At 44.3% G+C, this 20,097-nt stretch overlaps 1 protein-coding gene across 1 annotated transcript; it reads right to left on the reverse strand.

The window, feature by feature from the left end:
• Positions 1-2,914: 2,914 nt before the first annotated feature.
• LOC132567293 (antileukoproteinase-like) lies at positions 2,915-20,097 on the reverse strand. Its single transcript, XM_060232975.1, has 5 exons — positions 19,967-20,097; positions 16,479-16,601; positions 9,417-9,557; positions 7,392-7,535; positions 2,915-3,159 (listed from the first exon to the last, which is right to left on the reverse strand). Exons 1-5 carry the CDS (start codon positions 20,043-20,045, stop codon positions 3,155-3,157), a joined length of 492 nt encoding a protein of 163 aa, XP_060088958.1. The 5' UTR covers positions 20,046-20,097; the 3' UTR covers positions 2,915-3,154.

A 20,097-nucleotide genomic window follows, 5' to 3' on the forward strand; every position in this document is an offset into this window, starting at 1 on the left:
ACTTCCTTTTCCAGAAAGTGAAGAAGGAAACAAGGGGATCTGCTATCTTGGATTTGATTCTCACCAACAAGGAAGAATTGATTGAAGAAGTGGAAATCGTGGGCACCCTGGGCAGTAGTGACCATGTGATTTTGGAATTTATAGTCTTAGGGAAGGAAAAAGCTATATGTAGTCAGACTTATAGGTTGGACTTCAGAAAGGCAAACTTCGATAAACTTAAAACTATGCTGGGTAAAATCCCATGGTCAGAAATACTTAGGAGGAAGGGGTTTCAGGAGGGGGTGGAAGTTTCTTAAAAGCGAAATACTGAAAGCACAATCACAGACAATTCCTATGAGAAGAAAAAATGGAAAAAGCCTAAAGAAGCTGAAGTGGCTCCATAAACAGCTCTCTAAAGACTTGAGAAATAAAAAAGACTCCTTTAGGAATTGGAAGGAGGGCCTTATAACCAAGGATGAATATAAACAAATCACCAGTGCTTGTAGAGAAAAAGTTAGGAAAGCTAAAGCTCAGTATGAGCTTAGGCTGGCCAAAGATGCTAAAAACAACAAAAAAGGGTTCTTTTGTTATGTTCAGAGTAAGAAAAAGAGCAAGGACATGGTAGGCCAACTGCGAGGGCAAGAAAGTGAAATTGTAACAGGTAATGCAGAGAGGGCAGAACTGCTCAATTCCTACTTTTCCTCAGTCTTCTCTTCTGAGGGAAACAGTGCTCAACATGGCAAAAACAGAACATATAAGGAGGGTATGAAGTTCCAAACCTAGGATCAGCATAGGGGCAGTACATACACACCTAGTTTCTTTAAATGAAACTAAGTCCTCAGGGCCAGATGAATTGCATCCAAGGGTTCTAAAAGAGCTTGCGGATGTAATTTCTGAGCCTCTGGCTATTATTTTTGAGAATTCTTGGAGAACAGGAGAGGTACCGGAAGATTGGAGGCAGGCAAATGTTGTCCCCATCTTCAAGTAGAGGGAAAAAGATGATCTGGGTAACTACCGACCATCAGTTTGATGTCTATACCTGGAAAAGTTTTAGAACAAATAATCAAACAGTTGGTCCTGGAACATTTAGAAAGAATGGACGTGATTACTAAGAGCCACCATGGGTTTCTCAAGAACAAGTCATGCCAGACTAACCTGATCTCTTTTTTTGAGAAAGTGACTACCTTGCTGGATCAGGGGAATGCTGTAGACATTGTTTATCTTGATTTCAGTAAGGCTTTTGATAAATTTCCACATACTATCCTTGTTGACAAGTTGGTAAAATGTGGTTTGGATCCTGTTACCATTAGGTGGATCTGTAACTGGTTGACAGATCGCACCCAAAGAGTGCTTGTGAATGATTCCTCATCCTCTTGGAGAGGAGTGACAAGATCCTTCTGTCCTGGGACCTGTTTTGTTCAACATCTTTATCAATGATTTGGATGAAGGAATAGAGAGAATGCTTATTAAATTTGCAGATGATACTAAATTGGGAGGGGTTGCAAACACAGAAGAAGACAGAAACAGGATACAGGATGACCTTGACAAGCTGGAAAACTGGACTAAAATCAATAAAATGAATTTTAACAGGGATAAATGTAAAGTTCTGCATTTAGGTAGGGAAAATACAATGCATGGTTATAGGATGGGGGAGACTTGTCTTAGCAGTAGTATATGCAAAACGGATTTAGGGGTCTTAGTGGATCATACACTGATCAGGAGTCAACAGTGTGATGCAATGGCTAAAAAGGCAAATGCAATTTTGGGCTGTATCAACAGAAGTATAGTGTCCAGATCACGTGATGTGATCTTTACTCTGCTCTGGTAAGACCTCACTTGGAGTATTGTGTTCAGTTTTGGCACCACATTTTAAGAAGGATATAGATAAGCTGAAATGGGTCCAGAGGAGGGCGACAAAGATGGTGAGGGTACTGGAGATCAAGTCCTATGAAGAAAGGTTGAAGGAGCTGGGGATGTTTAGCCTGGAGAGGAGGTGGCTGAGAGGTGATATGATCACCATCTTCAAGTACTTGAAGGGCTGTCATATAGAGGATGGTATTGAATTCTTTTCTGTGGCCCCGGAAGATAGGACCAGAACCAATGGGTTGAAATTAAATCAAAAGAGTTTCCGGCTCAACATTAGGAAGAACTTCTTGACCATTAGAGCGATTCCTCAGTGGAACAGGCTTCCTCGAGAGGTGGTGGGCGCTCTTTCCTTGGAGGCTTTTAAACAGAGACTAGATGGCCATCTGACAGCAATGAAGATTTTGTGAATTTAGGGGTGGTGGTGGTGTTTGTGAGTTTCCTGCATTGTGGAAGGGGTTGGACTAGATGACCCTAGAGGTACCCTCCAATTCTATGATTCTATGAAAACAGAGTGAAAATACTGTGGCACTATCCAGTCAGCTCAAATCTAAAAACTGAGAGAAATTTCATTCAGATTGGTTACATTGCCAAGGTTAATGAACAGGGCTTCACAACTACTGCATAAAATAGTTTATTGCATTTTAAAAGTTCCAAGTATAGAATTCCAAGAGAATTAAGATATCTGACTTCCATTTTAAAAACTCCCATTTAAGTTATTTCTTGTTGCAGAAAAGCTGCATGACTGAAAGCTAAGCTGTATTCTTGCCTTGCAGAAATAATAGTCTAGGCTGCTGAATTTCCACAACGATTTCAGATGGAACATAGCATTTGGAGGTATAGAATGTTTGCTGCAACACTAGCAAAAAATGGTCAAGCATTTCAATAGGAACCCAATAAGATATAAAAGGTTTGTCGTTTGTTTGTTTTGCAAAAGGTTAACATGAGAAGATTATGTTACTATAGTTTAGATTTTATGCAGCATAGTTCATCAGCAAAGTGTGATCTTAAAAGTTGCATTAATAGGTAATGTATATTGGATGATAGGAGATGATAGGAGAGTTTATTATACTTTCCCCTCTTCAGATCAAGGTCAAGATATAGCTACTGACTGCCACTTCAAACACTGTGTTCTTCCTCCTGGCGTTCGGGCTGGATTAATTACTGCTGAAGATCTGGTTCAATGACACATTTAGCTGGAGTTGTCTTCTGCAGCTGTGGTTCGTTGGCTGGTGATTCCCATTCACAAGAACATTCATTGGTGACAGCGTAGGATATTTTTGCTTGTTCTCGGCATCCGTGAAACAAGACTTTATACTAAATGAAAGAAGGGAAAACTATTATAAGTCATGTGACTATCCCAAAGAATGATTTTGGTGTGGAAGTCATCCACATTCTGCAGTCTTTGACATGGATTACAAAGCTTCTCCTTCTTGAGTTTAACATATGTGAGTATATTTTGGTTTCTGCAGTTTTGTATGAATTTACAATGACCCCAATATATCCCTTTGGATCCCTCTACAATAAAATAATTGATTTTAAAGATAGGCATACCTGGTCTTCTTCAGAACGGATGCTTTAAGGAAGTTCCATTGAACTCTTAGCTCTTTGTTAGCTATGGGTCTATCACTCACCCACTGCAATTAGACTCATATTATTCCTAACTAGAGTATGCATCAGGGTTGTGGCTGTGTGGGACTGGATTTGCAAGCATACTGAGCTTCAGTGTAATATGCCTTTATAATGAAAAATAATGAATTCCCCTATACTAAGGGAAGAAGCAGGGCAGGAAAACATTAGGATACTTCTTTCTCCTACTCTATCTTCTTCTGAAGAAACAAAATCTACACTTCAGGAAAAAGACAGCCAAACTCTTTGGCAACATCACATCTGATGTTACTTCCAATGATACTTGTTCCCTCTCTTGAATGTGAACATTCATTTTGTACATTTACATATAAGATTTCTGGTTTCCCATTTAGTCTGCCGTTGTTTCTAGGGTTCCCAAATCCCCTGCCTGGGTGGGGGACCCCCGATTTGGAGCCTCCTCCCCCCGCTGGCCAAAAATCTGGAAAGCGGGGGGAAATGGCAGCCCTTCCCACCTGCCCGAGACAAGACAAGCCGAGTGGGAGCAGGCCTCTGGCTGGGTTCTGGCTGCCGACCGAGGTCTTGCGCCGCGCCGGTGGGGTGGGCTGAAGCTGAGCGCTCCTGCTCGGAGCCCTTTTCTCTCGGGTGGCGGCCGCGCAGCTTCCCTTCCCACCTCAGCCCGGCTGGCTGGGGGCTCCCTGGTGGTGGAGCGCCGGCTGTCCCCAGAGGGAGGGAAGCTGGAGCGGCTGCAGCGGCGTCTTGCTCGCGAGGAGGGCGACGGGGTGCGGGCAGTGGCTGCCTCGCTTGCAGCCTTCCTTGCTCCGGAGGAGCCCCGACGCCAGGCGAGGAGCTGCGGGCGCCGCCATGGCTGAGATCGGCATCGACCAGTCCAAGCTGCCCGGTGTCAAGGAGGGTAAGGCGGCAGGGCTCCCACCAGGCGGGCCCTGCACTGCTGCCCTTGCCCCACGGCCCTCTCCGCCCTGCCCTGCCTCCTTCTCCTCGGGGCCGTGCGCAGGCAGGGCAGGGCGGAGAGGGCCGCGGGGCAAGGGCAGCAGTGCAGGGCCCGCCTGGTGGGAGCCCTGCCGCCTTATCCTCCTTGACGCCCGGCAGCTTGGACTGGTCGATGCCGATCTCGGCCATGGCGGCGCCCGCAGCTCCTCGCCTGGCGTCGGGGCTCCTCTGGAGCAAGGAAGGCTGCAAGGCTTTTCTCTACTGTTGCATCCCTCCTACCCCGCTCTCTTTCCCCATTCAGAAAGAAAATCGAGTTGAGGGACAGCTTTAAGAGCAACAAAGTTTAATCCAAAGTACAACCTCTCGTGTGCAGGCACACTTCTTCTCCGTATCCAATGAAACAGAATGTAGGAGTTCGTACAGATAAGGACCCAGCAATCAGCAGACATCGTAATGGAACATTATAGCAGACCCAGGCTTCACCCGAACCCATTCCAAAGAGAACCCTTCCGCCTCTCTAGGAAGCAGCTCGGTTGCTTTAACTCCTTCAGAGCTGCAGACAGATCCAAGTGGCCAGTTCGGGTGAAGCTGGGTCTGAAGCAGTAGAGCAAAGTAAGAGTCAAGTTTGCACCTTTAAGACCAACAAAGTTTCATTCATTCAGGCGGGCAGCCCCACCGCCACCAACCGCAGCCCGGCCAGCCCTCCAGCGAGCGCCTGCCTTTCCGGGGAGCCCGCAGGCAAAGCGCCCCGGCCTCCCTCCTTTCCTCCCGGGCCTGGGAGACACCCTCCCCACTGCCAGGGGCCCGCTTGGGAGGGCTACCTTTCTCCAAGTAGGGCCTGGAGAGCTCCCAGAATGGCCACGGAGCTCCTGGCTGCAGGGAGCCCCGCCCCCACCGGGAAAAGACGGCAGCTTTGGAGGAGGGTGGGCACCCTCGAGAGCATGGCTTGCATCCCCCCCTGAGGTCCGTGTCCTTAACAGGCTCCGCCTCCAAAGCTTCAGGGGTTTCCCGACCTGGAGCTGGCAACCCAGCACCTCCCCAATACAGGTTGGAGATTCTCTGTTTTGGCATTGGGAAGGGGCTTGAGCCAGCTGGCATGCTGCCACACCGAGGGGGCTCTTTTGTCAAAATCTGCCATGTGCCCCGTTCACACAAGAGACCTGTGGAGTGCCCAGGGCCCAAGTAGGACTCCCAGCTGCTGGTCTGGTCTATATGGAGGGTGGGCCTTGCTGTCTTTTGCTCTCGAATGATTGCCAACGCCTGGGAAGGGGCACACTGAGGGCAGTTAAATGTGTGATAAAAGGAAGTCCTTCTTCACCCAAAGGGTGATTAACAGGAGGTGGTGACAGCTGCAGGCATGGCTGGCTGTGGGGGGGGGGGAGTTGGATAGGCGTGTGGAGCAGGGGTCCATCGGTGGCTATTAGCCACAGTGTATTTGTCTGAGGCAGTGATGCTTTGTATTCTTGGTGCTTTGGGAGGGCACAGTGGGAGGGCTTCTGGTATCCTGGCCCCGCTGGTGGACCTAGGGTTGCCAATCCCCAGGGTTGCCAATCCCCAGGGTCGTCAGAAAGCAGGGGAGAGGGGAGGGAAACGTCTGCTGGGAACTCTATTATTCCCTAGGGAGATTTATTCCCATAGAAAATAATGGAGAATTGATCGGCGGGTATCTGGGACTCTGGGGGGGGGGCGTTTTTTTAGGTAGAGGCACCAAATTTTCAGTGCAGCATCTAGTGCCTCTCCCCAAAATATCCCCCAAGTTTCAAAACGATTGGACCAGGAGGTCGAATTCTGAGAGCCCCAAAAGAAGGTGCCCCTATCCTTCATTATTTCCTGTTGAAGGAAGGCATTGAAAAGGTATGCCGTCCCTCTAAATGTGATGACCAGAACTCTCTTTGGAGTTCAATTATGCTTGTCACAGCCTTGATCCTGGCTCCAACCCTAATGTCTCCTGGCTCCACCCCCAAAGTCCCCAGATATTTCTTAAATTGGACTTGGCAACCCTAGTTGTTTCCCACTTCTTAAGAGCAGAGGCTTCCTCATGTAGATGATGAGCCTCAAGGACAAGGATTCTTATTTCCCCCCACTTTGATTTAAGGACACACACACACATCTGTGTCAGGTGAGGTGTTCTGTTGAGTCATCACCAACTCATGGCAACCTTATGAAGTTCTGTCTTGTGGGGTTTTCAAGGCAAGAGATGAGCAGAGATGGGTTGCCATCACTTTCCTCTGCCCAGCACCCCCTGTCTTCCTTGGTGGCCTCCCATCCAACTACCAAACCTCTTTAGCTTGCAAGCTCTGGCAAAATCAGGCCAGTCTGGGCTATTAGGGCTACTATATGCACACATACATAAAGCCGTATCATCTAGAAAGTGGCTGAAGCATTAAAGTGGAAAAAAAGGATCATCAGAATTAATTTCTTAGTCATTTCCCTCTGTTAAGATGACTACATTTACTATGATCACATTGCTTGTGATAGTATGTACTTTTCTTTCCTGGATTCAAACATCTTTATGGTGTTTGACACATCGCTCCAAACCTTCCAAACCAGATTGAGCAATGGCATGCAAAATCATAGTTTGTGCTTGCAGCAAAAGATGCAGATTTGTACTTCTTCCTTTCCGGAGAATCCTAGCCAACAATTTAGATGGCTTATTACCAGATTCATAATGTCTCTGTTTATTCTTCTTCTTCACAAAGGCGGGAGGTGGAGGCTCTTGATACTGCTAAGAGATTTCATTCTCGATCCTTCTCATACAAGCCATAACAAATCCCACTGTTCTCTGCCATGATTTGCATGCCATAAGGAAACTCTAAGCTCTTATTTTCCTCAGCCAGCTACCTTTGGGTCTTCTTGAACACCCTGGGACAGAAGGGACATCATTTCATGTTTTCTGATTTACTATCCTTGCAGTAATAACCATGTTATCTTCCTCCGTGGCAACCACTAGCATCAAGGGCAACAACTTGTCATGCTTCAAAGTAATACAGCAGTCGTTTGCACTACAGTACCTGGATTGACGCAGGCTCTCCCACATATCATTAGACAGCACTTCATTGGCCCAAAACACTCAAAGTCATAATCACAATCGTTAGGGGGGTCGATCATCCTGCATCTTCCAGGAGGTATTGGACATCGTCCGGGTTTCTCTCCAGCTGAGGGGGGAAGTGTGAAATGAAAGATAAATTCATAACTGGTGTGTTTCTAGTGCCAAGATTGGCTGGCCAAGTCATGAACTAGTAGCATTCCCTCTCCTATGCATCTGCAAATATCCAAATGCAGGTTATAGACTTGGCTAGCAGATTGAAGCATTACCCCAAATTGATCTTACATCAAATTCATTAGAGCATCATCTTTGCCAGAGAGTATTCCCAGCTATTCCTGTTTTCATTTATTAACTTCAATTATAATTTCATTTATTGAAAGCATTTTCATTTATTGACTTCATTTATACTCTGTTTTTCTCCACAGAGACAGCTCAAAGTGGCTTACATCCTTCTGCATCCTCCACTGTATCCTCCCAACAACCCTGTGAGGTGGGTTAGACTGAGAGTGTGGGACTGGCCCTCGGTTTCCCAGCTTCCATGGTAGAGTGGAGATCAGCCTGGATCTCCTAGATCCTATTCTAAAATCCTCACCACTACACAATACTGTCTCTGGCATGTCTAGGCACAGGGCACACTGTGTGGTTGACATGGGGTGATGCATACTTGTTTCTAACCAGTATGCAGCTAGGTACACAGTATTGGAAAACATGAGTTGCTTTGCCAGTGTGAGAACAATCTCATTGGAATGTGCGCATCTGCTGTGTGCTGGTGAAAAAACAAAGGCTGTGTCATCCACACTTGATCAAAAGAATCTACAACAGATTTCTGAATTCGACTAAGTTTGTTTGTAATGTTTCTACCTCTCAGAAAATATTGTCAACTCGACTAGGGTTGCAAACTGTCAGGTATATTCCATCTCCATTTAGAATGTTAGCTCTGGATTCAGTATAATTTCTGAAATGAATTAGGTAGATTTGAGTTCAGTAGCCAAAGCTCTCTTTGTCAGATACAACGATTTTCAGCATATGAGATTTCAAGAGTCAAAAAGTTCCTTTCATCAGATACCTTTGTAACTGACAAAATCTTATTCATCTTTAAGGTTCTAGTGGATTCAGATCTAGTGGTTCAAATGAAGATCAACACAGCTACTCTCTGAAACTATCTAAAACTAGACATTTTGAACTAGGAAGTTAATTTTTGTTAATCCAATTTCTTGACTAGGTGGTTTACCTCCTGACACATCAAAACCTATGGAAGTCACCCCCTGCTCCACCAAAACCTACCAGTTTCACCCTCTGAAACATGTCCAGAATCTACCCATCAGTGTATCACCAGGCTCCATTCACACATGAAGGTATTCTCCATCACTTCTTCTGTCATCCTCTCACATCCATCATTTCCCACACCACACTACAAGAATACTACAGTGATATAAGAACTAACATTTTTAAAAGCCTCCTGATGGCATGGGGAGAGGGAATAGTGAGCAATGAGAATTAAAATGATGGTGATGTGTGTGGAAGGTTTGCAAATGTGTACCTTCCCAGCCACACAGCATGCAGATCTGCTTTGGTGGTGATCTTTCAGGAAAGACCATAACAAAGCAGGTTTGGGAAAGAACAGAACAAAGTAGAGAAAAATCCAGAAAGTAAAGAACAGGAAGATGATCCTATGTGGATCCTATGACAAACACTGGTCTGGTTTGGAATCATAGAGTAGGAAGGGACCCCCAGGAATCATCTAGTCCAACTCCCTGCACAATGCAGGAAATTTTCAAATACCTCCCCCTAAGTTCACAGGATCAGCATTGCTGTCAGATGGCCATCTAGAAGTCAAATCAAGGTATAACAGCTCTGTACACACAGATTTAAAGTCATTGCATTAAATGACATACTAATGAAAAAGAAGTACCAATTTTTAGCTAAGGTCCTGGAAGATCCCTTTGCGCCTGGAAGACCCCTTGAGGCAGAAGATGCTTTTGGAACTTACCATATGGGACGCTTATAGCAGATGTTGGCTGCATCTCTGTCCAAAGGACCAGGAAGCCCACAATGAGGATGGCACTCAAAGTCTTCATATTGCTGTCAGGAACAAGATCCAAATGTAGTTCAAGACTGAACTGTGCTGGTATTTAACCTGCTGTATTGGAAGGGCTGGGTTAGGAGGCAATAATTAATTGTCTCCTCACATCCTCGTGCTTGACAGGCACCACTTGCTAATTGAGCTGTTCAGCTTGTTTTTTTTTCCTTACCTTCTTGCGACATAGATACTAAAATTAACTGGATGATTATTTTCATAACAGAACTTTTAATATGTCTTTGTGCATCTCTTTTTGTGATAAAAGGAAAGTTCATGAGCCATTCTGAAGAGCAAGAGAGGAAGAAGAAGATATTGGATTTATATCCTGCCCTATACCCTGAATCTCAGAGTGGTCACAATCTCCTTTCCCTTCCACCCCACAACAGACAACCTGTGAGAGAGGTGGGGCTGAGAGAGCTCTTACAGCAGCTGCCCTTTAAAGGACAACTTCTACAAGAGCTATGGCTGATCCAAGGCCATTCCAGCAGCTGTAAGTGGAAGAGTGGGGAATCAAACCCGGTTCTCCCAGATAAGAGTCCAAAAAGGGTTCCATTGTGCTAAACCCTTCCAAAAGAAGTACTTTTCTCCCTTTCTCACAATACAAGAACTCGTGGGCATTCGATGAAATTGCTGAGCAGACAGGTTAAAATGGATAAAAGGAAGTACTTCTTCACCCAAAGGGTGATTAACATGTGGAATTCACTGCCACAGGAGGTGGTGGCGGCCACAAGTATAGCCACCTTCAAGAGGGGTTTAGATAAAAATATGGAGCACAGGTCCATCAGTGGCTATTAGCCACAGTGTGTGTGTATATATAAAATTTTTTGCCACTGTGTGACACAGAGTGTTGGACTGGATGGGCCGTTGGCCTGATCCAACATGGCTTCTCTTATGTTCTTATTGTTTTAATTAAGTATTCTTTTAAAAAATAAAAACAAAACAAAGCCTTTGTGTAAGTTGCCTGTGTGCCATTTTTGTAGTCAGCTAGGATAAAAATTTCTTCAATAAAAAATTGTCTTACATTGAATCTTTGTGAGAGGGACTGGCTCAGTGGAAGAGCATCTGCTTTGCATGCTGAAGGTCCCAGGTTCAATCCCTGGCATCTCTAGTTAAAAGGATCATGTTCTTGCTGATGAGAAAGCCTTTGACCTGAGATCCTGGAGAATGACTGCCAATCATACTAGACCAGCGGCACCTGTGGACACCATGGCACCTCCCAGCACTTGTCCTGGTGCCCAACAAGTGTTTTTAGAAAGTGGGAGGAGTCAGGTGGAGCTTTACCCCAGCAGGGCTTCTCATTGGCCGCTGGAGATCTGATTGACTGGTCAGATTTTTTTAAAGTTGCTTCAGCAACAGCTGCCACCACAGTACAAGGATCTTCTTTGGCTGCCTGAAGATATGCTAAACAGCTTTGGCCTGAAGTGTTCAAGAATACTATTAGAGTTATGCATAATTGTACTCCCTGACATTTTGTGGTTGGCTCCACCTCGTCTGGCTGCCATTTTTAGTTGGTTTGCTTGGTGCAGCAGCCATTATGTGGTTGTACCCCCACCCTGTGTCAGAAATCCAAAGCTGGCTGCATGCTCAAAAAGGTCAGAAACCCTTGCAGTAGGCAGTGCTGACCTGGATAGACCAGTGATCTGACTTGGTATTATGAAGTTAACATATTCATGAGAATCAGATCACATTGATTCATTGATTTCAATATTGCCTACTGTGGCAGTGGCTCTTTGAGAAGAGAAAGTTCTTTCCCAATACTTGCTACAGGGAACTGATGAAGAATTTCTTCTGGCACATTCCTATTCCTAAGCCACATTCATTCCTTATACCTGGGAAGGGAGATGCCAGGGAGAGACGTTCTACCCTAGCCTTCTCCCTGATGTGCTAAGTCTTGACAGAGAGAACATTTTCATATAGATACATTCAGTTATGTGATCTCCCACCTACAATCTACATTGCTGCTGTCCAGGTACAGTTTTACCATTTCATTTGCTTTTTATGTAATATAAATGAAGAGTGCAATCTTATGCAGAGTGCCATGTCTTTCTAAGTCCATTGACTTCGATGCACTGTAAACCACATCCATGCTTGTGGCATAGTCTGTGCCAACTTTATATGATAAGATGGTACATCATGAATTCTGAACTGTAATTTTGTATATCACCCTAAAGGCTTGAAATGCATGCCATTTTGCAACACGTGCAATGAAATCCAAACAGGCACATCTCTTTCTGTGAAATCAGCCGGGAGGTGCTTTGTGGAGAAGAAAGGAGATGTGGTGCTCAGTCCTTTTCCTATTTCCCCACTCCATTGACAAGCTGCTTTCCCCTCTGTGAATTTCCAAATGCAAGCCACATTTGGAGACTGTCATGGCGGAAGCATCTAAAGAATGGAGGAGTGGCAGGGAAAAGTTTCAGGGAGAAAAGGGGGGTTGCATGCAGAATGCCTGGCTGTCACATATATTTAGAATGTACGCAGTTGTTTTCCATGAAAGCAATTAAGATCAGTGCTGATTCCTCTGTGACGTTAAACCTTACATAAGGATTTAAGCACAATGCACACCTATCCATAGGAACAAGGGAGGGAGAGATGCTTAAATCATTTGAGCAAGCCATTTGCATTGAGTGTAAACACCACCAAGGTAACAAAGAATACAAAAGGCAAAGCAGATAAACCTGTCTTAGGTTGCTTCCACAAGTTTGCTCTGAGTTCCCCATCAAAATGCTGTGTTTTGGTGGGGGAACCTTCCCAAGACATTGTCATGCAGTCATCCAGGTTTTCCCCTACACTACTGCATTTCCCACCTGCCCCCGACAAACAAGGATTCTCCCCATGTGGAAACAACCCGAGTTAGTCAATTGCTTCATGTAGCTTCTCCTCTGATTTTGGCAGCTCCAAGATCTCAGGCAGGTGTATCTCTCTGTCTAGCTACCTGGCATTTTAGAACATAAGAGAAGCCATGTTGGATCAGACCAATGGCCCATCCAGTCCAACACTCTGTGTCACACAGTGGCCAAAAAAACCAGGTCTATCAGTGGGGTCAGGACACTAGAAGCCCTCCCACTGTGGGCCCCCCCAAGCACCAAAAATACAAGTTGCTGCAAGTTGGCTGTTACTTGATAGTTCGCCCTCCCCCCAAAAAATCCAGTGCTGTCTACTCTGGCAGTTGCTCTCCAGGGTACCATGCAGAGCTCTTTCACATCTATTACTATCTGATATTGTCTACTGGAGATGTGGGAGGCTGAACCTGTAGACAAGGCAGATGCTCTACCACTGAACCATGCCTGCACCCCAAAAACTGAGGACACTTGGTCAATGATAAATCCACTAAAGGAACAAGGATTCAACCTGTTCTGAAAGGAGTTATATTTCCTTTTAAAGGGCAGGTTCATAGTTCGACACTGTTGCTAGAGAGGCCCAGGCCAGGTGAGGGGGAAGATGAGTGCCCTGCCTTTCTCAGGTACCAAGGGGAAGAGTGTGGGTGGCAGCTTTTTGCCGTCATCCCACAGTGCAGGGGGTCCAGCTTGTGCAAATATATAGTTGCCAATAGGAAGCAGTGAGCAGATTATGTCAATGAAGTGTCCTTCTGCACAGGCACAGACGGGACAAAGTGAACCATCTGGGTATTCTAATGACCCTGCACCAAAACTGATTTCCCTCAGTGCAGAGGTGCAAAGGTGGAGGCAAGAAAAGAAATCTGTCCACCAGAACTACTACACAGCTGCAATACTGCTTGAGTCAATCAAAACACTGGATGAGGGGTGGTTTGAGATCAGCTTGAGATCAGTTTGAGATCAGCATGTTGGTAAGACACAACCCTTGAAGAAGTGTATTTGCCCACTGAATGTGTTTGCTGCCAAATCCTCAGCATGTCTAATTGGGGTGCTAAGAAATCTCTGTTCCTCCCTCTGTTCTTCATCACTTCCTGTTTGTCTTCTCAAAGCATCCAAGGTGTTTTTACCTGCATGCATGGCTACACATACCATTCATGCAAGCAGTAGAAAAGTAATTATCCTCTCTGATTGCCTATCTCCTTAGAACAAAACCACATCCATCTTTCAGCTTTATTCAATGTAGCAGTGTCTATCGACTTAATATCAGGATATTTTACTGGACTGACCTTTCTCCTACTTCCTTTCTTACGGTTGTACTGTAAGCATCAACTAATAACTTCCCACATCTCTGTCTCATTTCTGGTTTTACCTTTCACCATTTTGAGGCCTGTGGCCCTCATTTAACCACAGTAGCACACTTAATTTGTTATCTACATTTCTGTGTTTTCTTACTTCTGCTTTTCTTCATCTGTGTCTGTCTAATTTTCTCCATTCTCTCTTCTAGACTCTTCTTCTATTTTCTTTTCCAGGGTCTCCTAGAAGAAAGGAGCAAGGGTACAACATTCCAGCTTTGCATTGGGATTGGGTGGTCTGAGAGGAAACAAAGGGGATCTTTGCCTGGGAGCTAGAGGCTGTGATTCTTGACAGCATTTTCCTCTTTCCCTTAAAAAATGTAATAAAGAAAGACAAAACAAAATGCTGATGGGGCTCCTATTGATCCTCCTGAAGTTAGGGCCCTGACCCTCCCTTTGGAAACTAGACTTGTAAACCTGCAGAGATCTGCAGGTGCAGTTCAAGAAACACACACACACAGTAATCACAGATAGCCAAGCTTTTTCTAAAATGCTTTAAATCATATTTTATTTTAGTCAACAATGAAATTGGCCCTATGGAAAGAACTCCCATCCTTTCCCAGATACGACATGGCTCCATCCATCTTCATAAATGTGACAAAGGATCCTTTTCCAGTGATATAAAGACAGATCACCAAGTTGTAAGTTTAATCTGGAAAAAAAATACAAAACATGATGGGAAATTACTTTCTAGCTATTATTAACAGGTCTCCCATTGTGGTGGGAAACCTGCCCTTCACCCACTGTCCTCACAAAAAAAGCCCTGCACCCCCCACTTTTCCCACTTAGAACAGTAGGGTTGCCAAGTCCAATTCAAGAAATATCTGCGGACTTTGGGGGTGGAGCCAGGAGACTTTGGGGGTGCAGCCAGGAGATATTGTGGGTGGAGCCATAAGCAAAGTTGTGACAAGCACAATTGAACTCCATAGGGAGTTCTGGCCATCACATTTAAGGGGACCACATACCTTTTTAATGCCTTCCCAACATTAGAAATAATGGATAGGGGCACCTTCTTTCGGGGCTCATAGAATTTGACCCCCTGGTCCAATCTTTTTGAAACTTGGAGATCATTTTGAGGAGACTCATCAGATGCTAACTGAAAATTTAGTACCTCTACCTCAAAAACCTGCCCCCCCCAAGAGCCCCAGATACCCCGGGATCAATTCTCCATTATACTCTATGGCCCAGCAGACATTTCCCTCCCTCCCCACTGTTTCTGATGACCCTGAAACTCCGGAGGGCCTCCAAACCAGGGATCCCCTGCCTCATCTGGGGATTGGCACCTCTACTCACGAGTTGCTGAACTTCCAAGTTTTTCACAGTAACACAGGGCAACCAAAGGTTCAAGTTTACCTTCACACTATGCAAACGACCTCTGCAAAGATTGTGCAACAAATGGAGTGTCTAGGCTCCTTTCACAGCCATGTTGTTCTGCCTCCTCCCCCCTCCTGCTCCCCTTCAGCCTTAAAGAAGCAGACACACCATCCAAAGAGGAAGGCCTTCCAGGTAGAGACTGAAGCCTTCGGAGGTGGAAAGGCACATGATGACTGTGGGGGTGGGGCTTTCCCCCGCTGACCAGCTGTCTGGGGGGTGGGAAGGAACCTGGGAAAGTGGGAGAACCCCCACTGGGACCTGAGGATTGGCAAGCCTATAGAACAGGGCCCTCAACAGGTGGCTTGCGAGCTACGTACTAGTTCACTGGCTGCTGCAGCATAGCTTTTGCCATCCCTAAAAGACGCAGGAAATATTGCCAAAAAAGAGAGAGATCTGCTCTAGGCTTTTGCTTTTAACTTCTGTTTCCCTACATTTTTCTCTGTGCTCTTTAGCCAGTAACTTCTCTACCACTGCTTTTCCTATTCTGTTTCTAAGACAGAAGAAAACTTGGCAACATGCCTGGGAGGTTGGTGGAAGTCACTCAGGCTATTTTTCATTATTCCAGATAGATGAGAGCAAACAAAAGTTGGCAATTCCTGACTTAGAGGTTGTTCATTGGACTGCGGTACACGTGGAGCCACATCTGAGGCACAGCGGGGACCCAGAGGTAGTAAAGAGAATAGAAGCAACCCATGAAATCACCATATGGAGAAAGGTTATGCAAGTCCATTGTATACTCATTTACCACTGGCAAGTTCCCCTACACACAGTGCAATGCCTAGGCAATTTCCCCTGTAGTGTGTGGGCCACATGTCAGAATTTACAAGGAGATCCTTTCTTGTTGAAGAAAGCAGAAACATCTTTGCATATTAGGCCACACCCCCACGATGTAGCCAATCTTCCAAGATCTTACAGGGCTCTTAGTACAGGGTCTACTGTAAGCTCTTGGAGGATTGGCTACATCAGGGGTGTCTGGCCTAAAATGCAAAGGAGTTCCTGCTACAAAACAAGCCATGCAAAGAAGCAAATCTGTGGTATAAGGAATGAGCTGAGGAGATTACATTTTATTAAGGTTAAATTCTTTCCTACACTGACTGGCCTTGCTGCCTTAAAGAAATATGTCGGTATGGATTGTTTGGATCACCTTGACCCTCCCCCCTTCTACAATCCCAGCCCACTTGCTTTATTTTGTCTTACTAGGAGTCTTTGCTGTTAGATGCAAATATTACATCTTCTAATCTGTTTACTGGTTGCCTGAAAAGCCTTTTTTAAAAGCATACTTATAGTTCATCTTGGTCCCTGTGAGAAAGGGGACTATAAATAAAAAATATCAATAATAAATCTGTGAACATTTGCTGAGATCTACTGCCTCACACCTTGGTGTGTGGAGGGATGCCTTTTCGGGTCCATACAGCGAAATCGACACTGATAATAACAGCACTTCTTCTCTCCCAGGCAACAGAAATCATTTCTGCACAGAGGAGATTCAGTTTGAATGCATCTGAAAGGATCCGGTGGGCAGATCCCAGGTTTTTCTGCAAGTCAAAAAGCCATAGAATAGCATTATGAATAAACAACTATGGAATTATTCTAACCCACCACAGTAAAATGTTCAATTATTTTATTTCAATTGATTTACATCTCACCATTGATATAATATAACAAAGTTATAATATATGAGTCCAGTGGCACTTTTAAGACCAAGAAAATTTAATTCTAGGTATAAGCTTTTGTGTGCCACTGGACTCAAACTTTGTTCTGTTGCTTCAGATCAACGCAGCTGCCCACCTGACTCTACTGAAATAATGTGTTAAAATAAACCCAACAGATAAAACCACCCAAAGCAGCAAGAAAGATCAAAGTAGGAACATTTTTCTACAGTGGCTGTTACAAAAAAAAGAAAAAAAATGCATTTAGCCCCTCCCTCTGGACAACCAGAGATAAAAAGTTTTGATTTCTGTTCCTATTCACAGCTGAGTAGGCGTGAGACAACATTTTCTCTGTTCTTGCTTTTTTAGATTTGTTGATATGCTTCTTAATGTTTTCCTTCCCCACCTGTATTTGTAGGTTTTGCAGAGTTGGTCTAATTGCGTTGTCTTGGTTTCATACATATACAGTGTACCTCTTTTATATGTGTATTTTTTGACACGAGTGATATACATTTCATGATATAAAGAAATTTGGCATAAGGAAGCAGAAAATGAAGCCAGAATAAAGAATCACAGGCTTAGTTTGCATGGAGAAAAAGTGAAACCCAAATAAGGATTTTTGTATCAAAACAGCAGGGATGAAAACTTACAAATCCTCCTTGCTTCTGAGGATGTTTTCTAGACAGGAGAGTTTCTTCTTTCTCATGTCAGTAAGCAAGGGATGCCATGACTCAGAACATTTTGTTGGGTGTGCTAGCATTTCTGTTTGAGATAGTATTTACTTAAAGGCAAGGTTTGGGTTTTTCCAGGTATACCATCAAAAAGAGAGTGTATGTGTCTAAAATATGCATATAAGTTACACAGTCATGTCCAATGCTAAGGAAAACCTTTTTGTGTATAACATTGCGGTGGTGATAGTCATCTTATATTTAAGGTCATCTTCCTTTTGAGTAAATACGGTAGCTGTTGCAGCCCTATGCACCATTATCTAGAACTAGACCCCCATTAAGCATGCATGGAATTGCAACTTTCTGTTGTTAATTTAACCTGTGCCTTGAGGGTGTAAAACATAATTTCCTTTTGGAAGAGATTCAGAGACTGAAATCCCCTCAATAGCACTGACACTTTGCCAGGGAATTGTCACAACTGTCATTAGTTAATTACCTATAATAATTCATAATTATAGTAGTTAAACAGGAGCTGCCTTGCCTATCTCTGGATGGTACTGGTTGGTAGCATTGAACGATGGGGGCTACTACAAACAAACTCTCAGGAAGAGTGAGAAATGAGTCTGACACAAATATTCACTGGTGACACCTGGAGATCTCCCATCATTGCAATTGATCTGCAAATTATGAAGATCAGTTCCCCGAGAAAAAAAATGCTGCTTTGGAGGGGAGGACTCTATAGCTCATTCAATGTTGGCAGCTGGTACTTCCTTGGCTTAAGAATGGTAGTTCACAGCTTCTGCCATGTGGTGCAGAGTGGTGAGCTGTAGCATTGCAGTCCAAACTTTGCTCACGACCTGAGTTCGATCCTGGTGGAAGCTGGGTTCAGGTAGCCAGCTCGAGGTTGACTCAGCCTTCCATCCTTCCGAGGTCGGTAAAATGAGTACCCAGCTTGCTGAGGGGAAAGTGTAGATGACTGGGGAAGGCAATAGCAAACCACCCCGTAAAAAGTCTGCTGTGAAAAATGTTGTGATGTGACATCACCCCAGAGTCAGAAACGACTGGTGCTTGCATAGGGGACTACCTTTACCTTTATGTTCATTTCAGCAGCCAGAATGCCCAAGACAAGCCCCAGCCTCATCAGAGCTTGGAAGCTAAGGAGCATCAGCCATGGTTAGTACTTGGATGGGAGAACACCAAGGAAGACGGGGGCTGCTTTGCAGAGGAAGGCAATGGCAAACCACCTCTGCTCATCTCTTGCCTTGAAAACCCCATGAGGGTTTTCCATAAGTTGGTTCTGCCTTGATGGTACTAAATTATTATTGTTGTTGTTATGCTCCATTCAGGAGGGAAACAACCGTATGGGTAAAAGCTGCAACACAGATGAAAGTAATAAGGGCAGGAAACCTATATTTTCATGACATTCATCATTTACATAATGGTCTTCATTATTTTTACTTTTGTTGGTATTTTTTCTTTCCACTATAGTTATTTCCCCAAATGTCAGTTCAGTCATATATTGGATTAATACATTAGTTAGCCCATTGTTACATTTTTGGAGTTTGTACCTCATGTACTAGGAGACCATGTTACATGTGAAATCCCAAAATGTGAGATTGTCACTTTATGTGAATAGGACATGTGACACACATTTTTTTTAAAGCACTGAGACAGGTGAGAATGCCCAGAACTGAATTAGACTGCCATTTAAAGAGATGTTGGGTAGAGCTGAGTTGGGATATAATACTTTTCCCAGTCTTTATCATACAACAATGACATTCCTGTTGTCATAGATGTTGTGTAACTGCAATGAACAGAAGGCCACAAGTTGTTGGAAGAGCACCAAAACCAGGAATTAGCGGGTGCTGACTGACTGAGTCTTGCAGTGTTCCACTAAACGCTCTTCCTTCAAAGAGCTTATGTGAGCCACACCCAAATTAATTAAGGATGATTCCACAAGACTATGATCTTCTGTGTACCTCTTGTTCTGGCTGCTGTAAACATAGCGTTAATACAGCATCTACCTGATTTTAAAAAAAAACAAAACACCCTGGTAATGGCTAGATCACTATGACACTACAATACAGTGACCTGTTGCCATGATCTGCTATTTCTTGTAAAACTTTCAGTGGCATTCGGGGGGGGGGAGGGGGGGGAATAGCAACCACCAGTGCTGAGGCAAGGAAAATAGCTCCCTTATGGGTGGGACCCTTTTCCCCATCCACATGGCATACAAAGTCTTTTCAAAAAGATCATATTCTATCGGGTTTAGGAACTATTCCAGCAAAGCAGAGGACAACCTGGAAAGTGAACATTTATAAGATAATATTGTTTCAATGCTCCAACCAAAACCATTCCAGTTTTGACTCTGAGCTGGAACCCAAACCTTCATCTGAAAAACTAATGTAAGAATTATTGTTGGGTTTCAATAGAATTTAGAATTGATCAGTGACCAAAGACAATTGCATGAATTTACTACATGGGGGGAAAAGATTCAAAAAATAAATTTACCTACTCTAACTAGCTTTCCCTGTCCTTTATCCTGGATTCTTATTCCAGACAGCAACTGCTCTCAGATCTTACCTTGGTTACAACTTGCAGAGGGCAGTTCTATCCAAAGAGCTAGAAGCCACACAAGGAGAAAGGCAGACAGAGTCTTCATGGTGCCGAACAAGTTGTGAGTGACCAGAACTGATCTAGGCTGCTGTTTAAAT

This window comes from Heteronotia binoei, chromosome 2 (assembly GCF_032191835.1).
Source record: "Heteronotia binoei isolate CCM8104 ecotype False Entrance Well chromosome 2, APGP_CSIRO_Hbin_v1, whole genome shotgun sequence".
In the NCBI taxonomy this organism is placed as follows: domain Eukaryota; kingdom Metazoa; phylum Chordata; class Lepidosauria; order Squamata; family Gekkonidae; genus Heteronotia; species Heteronotia binoei.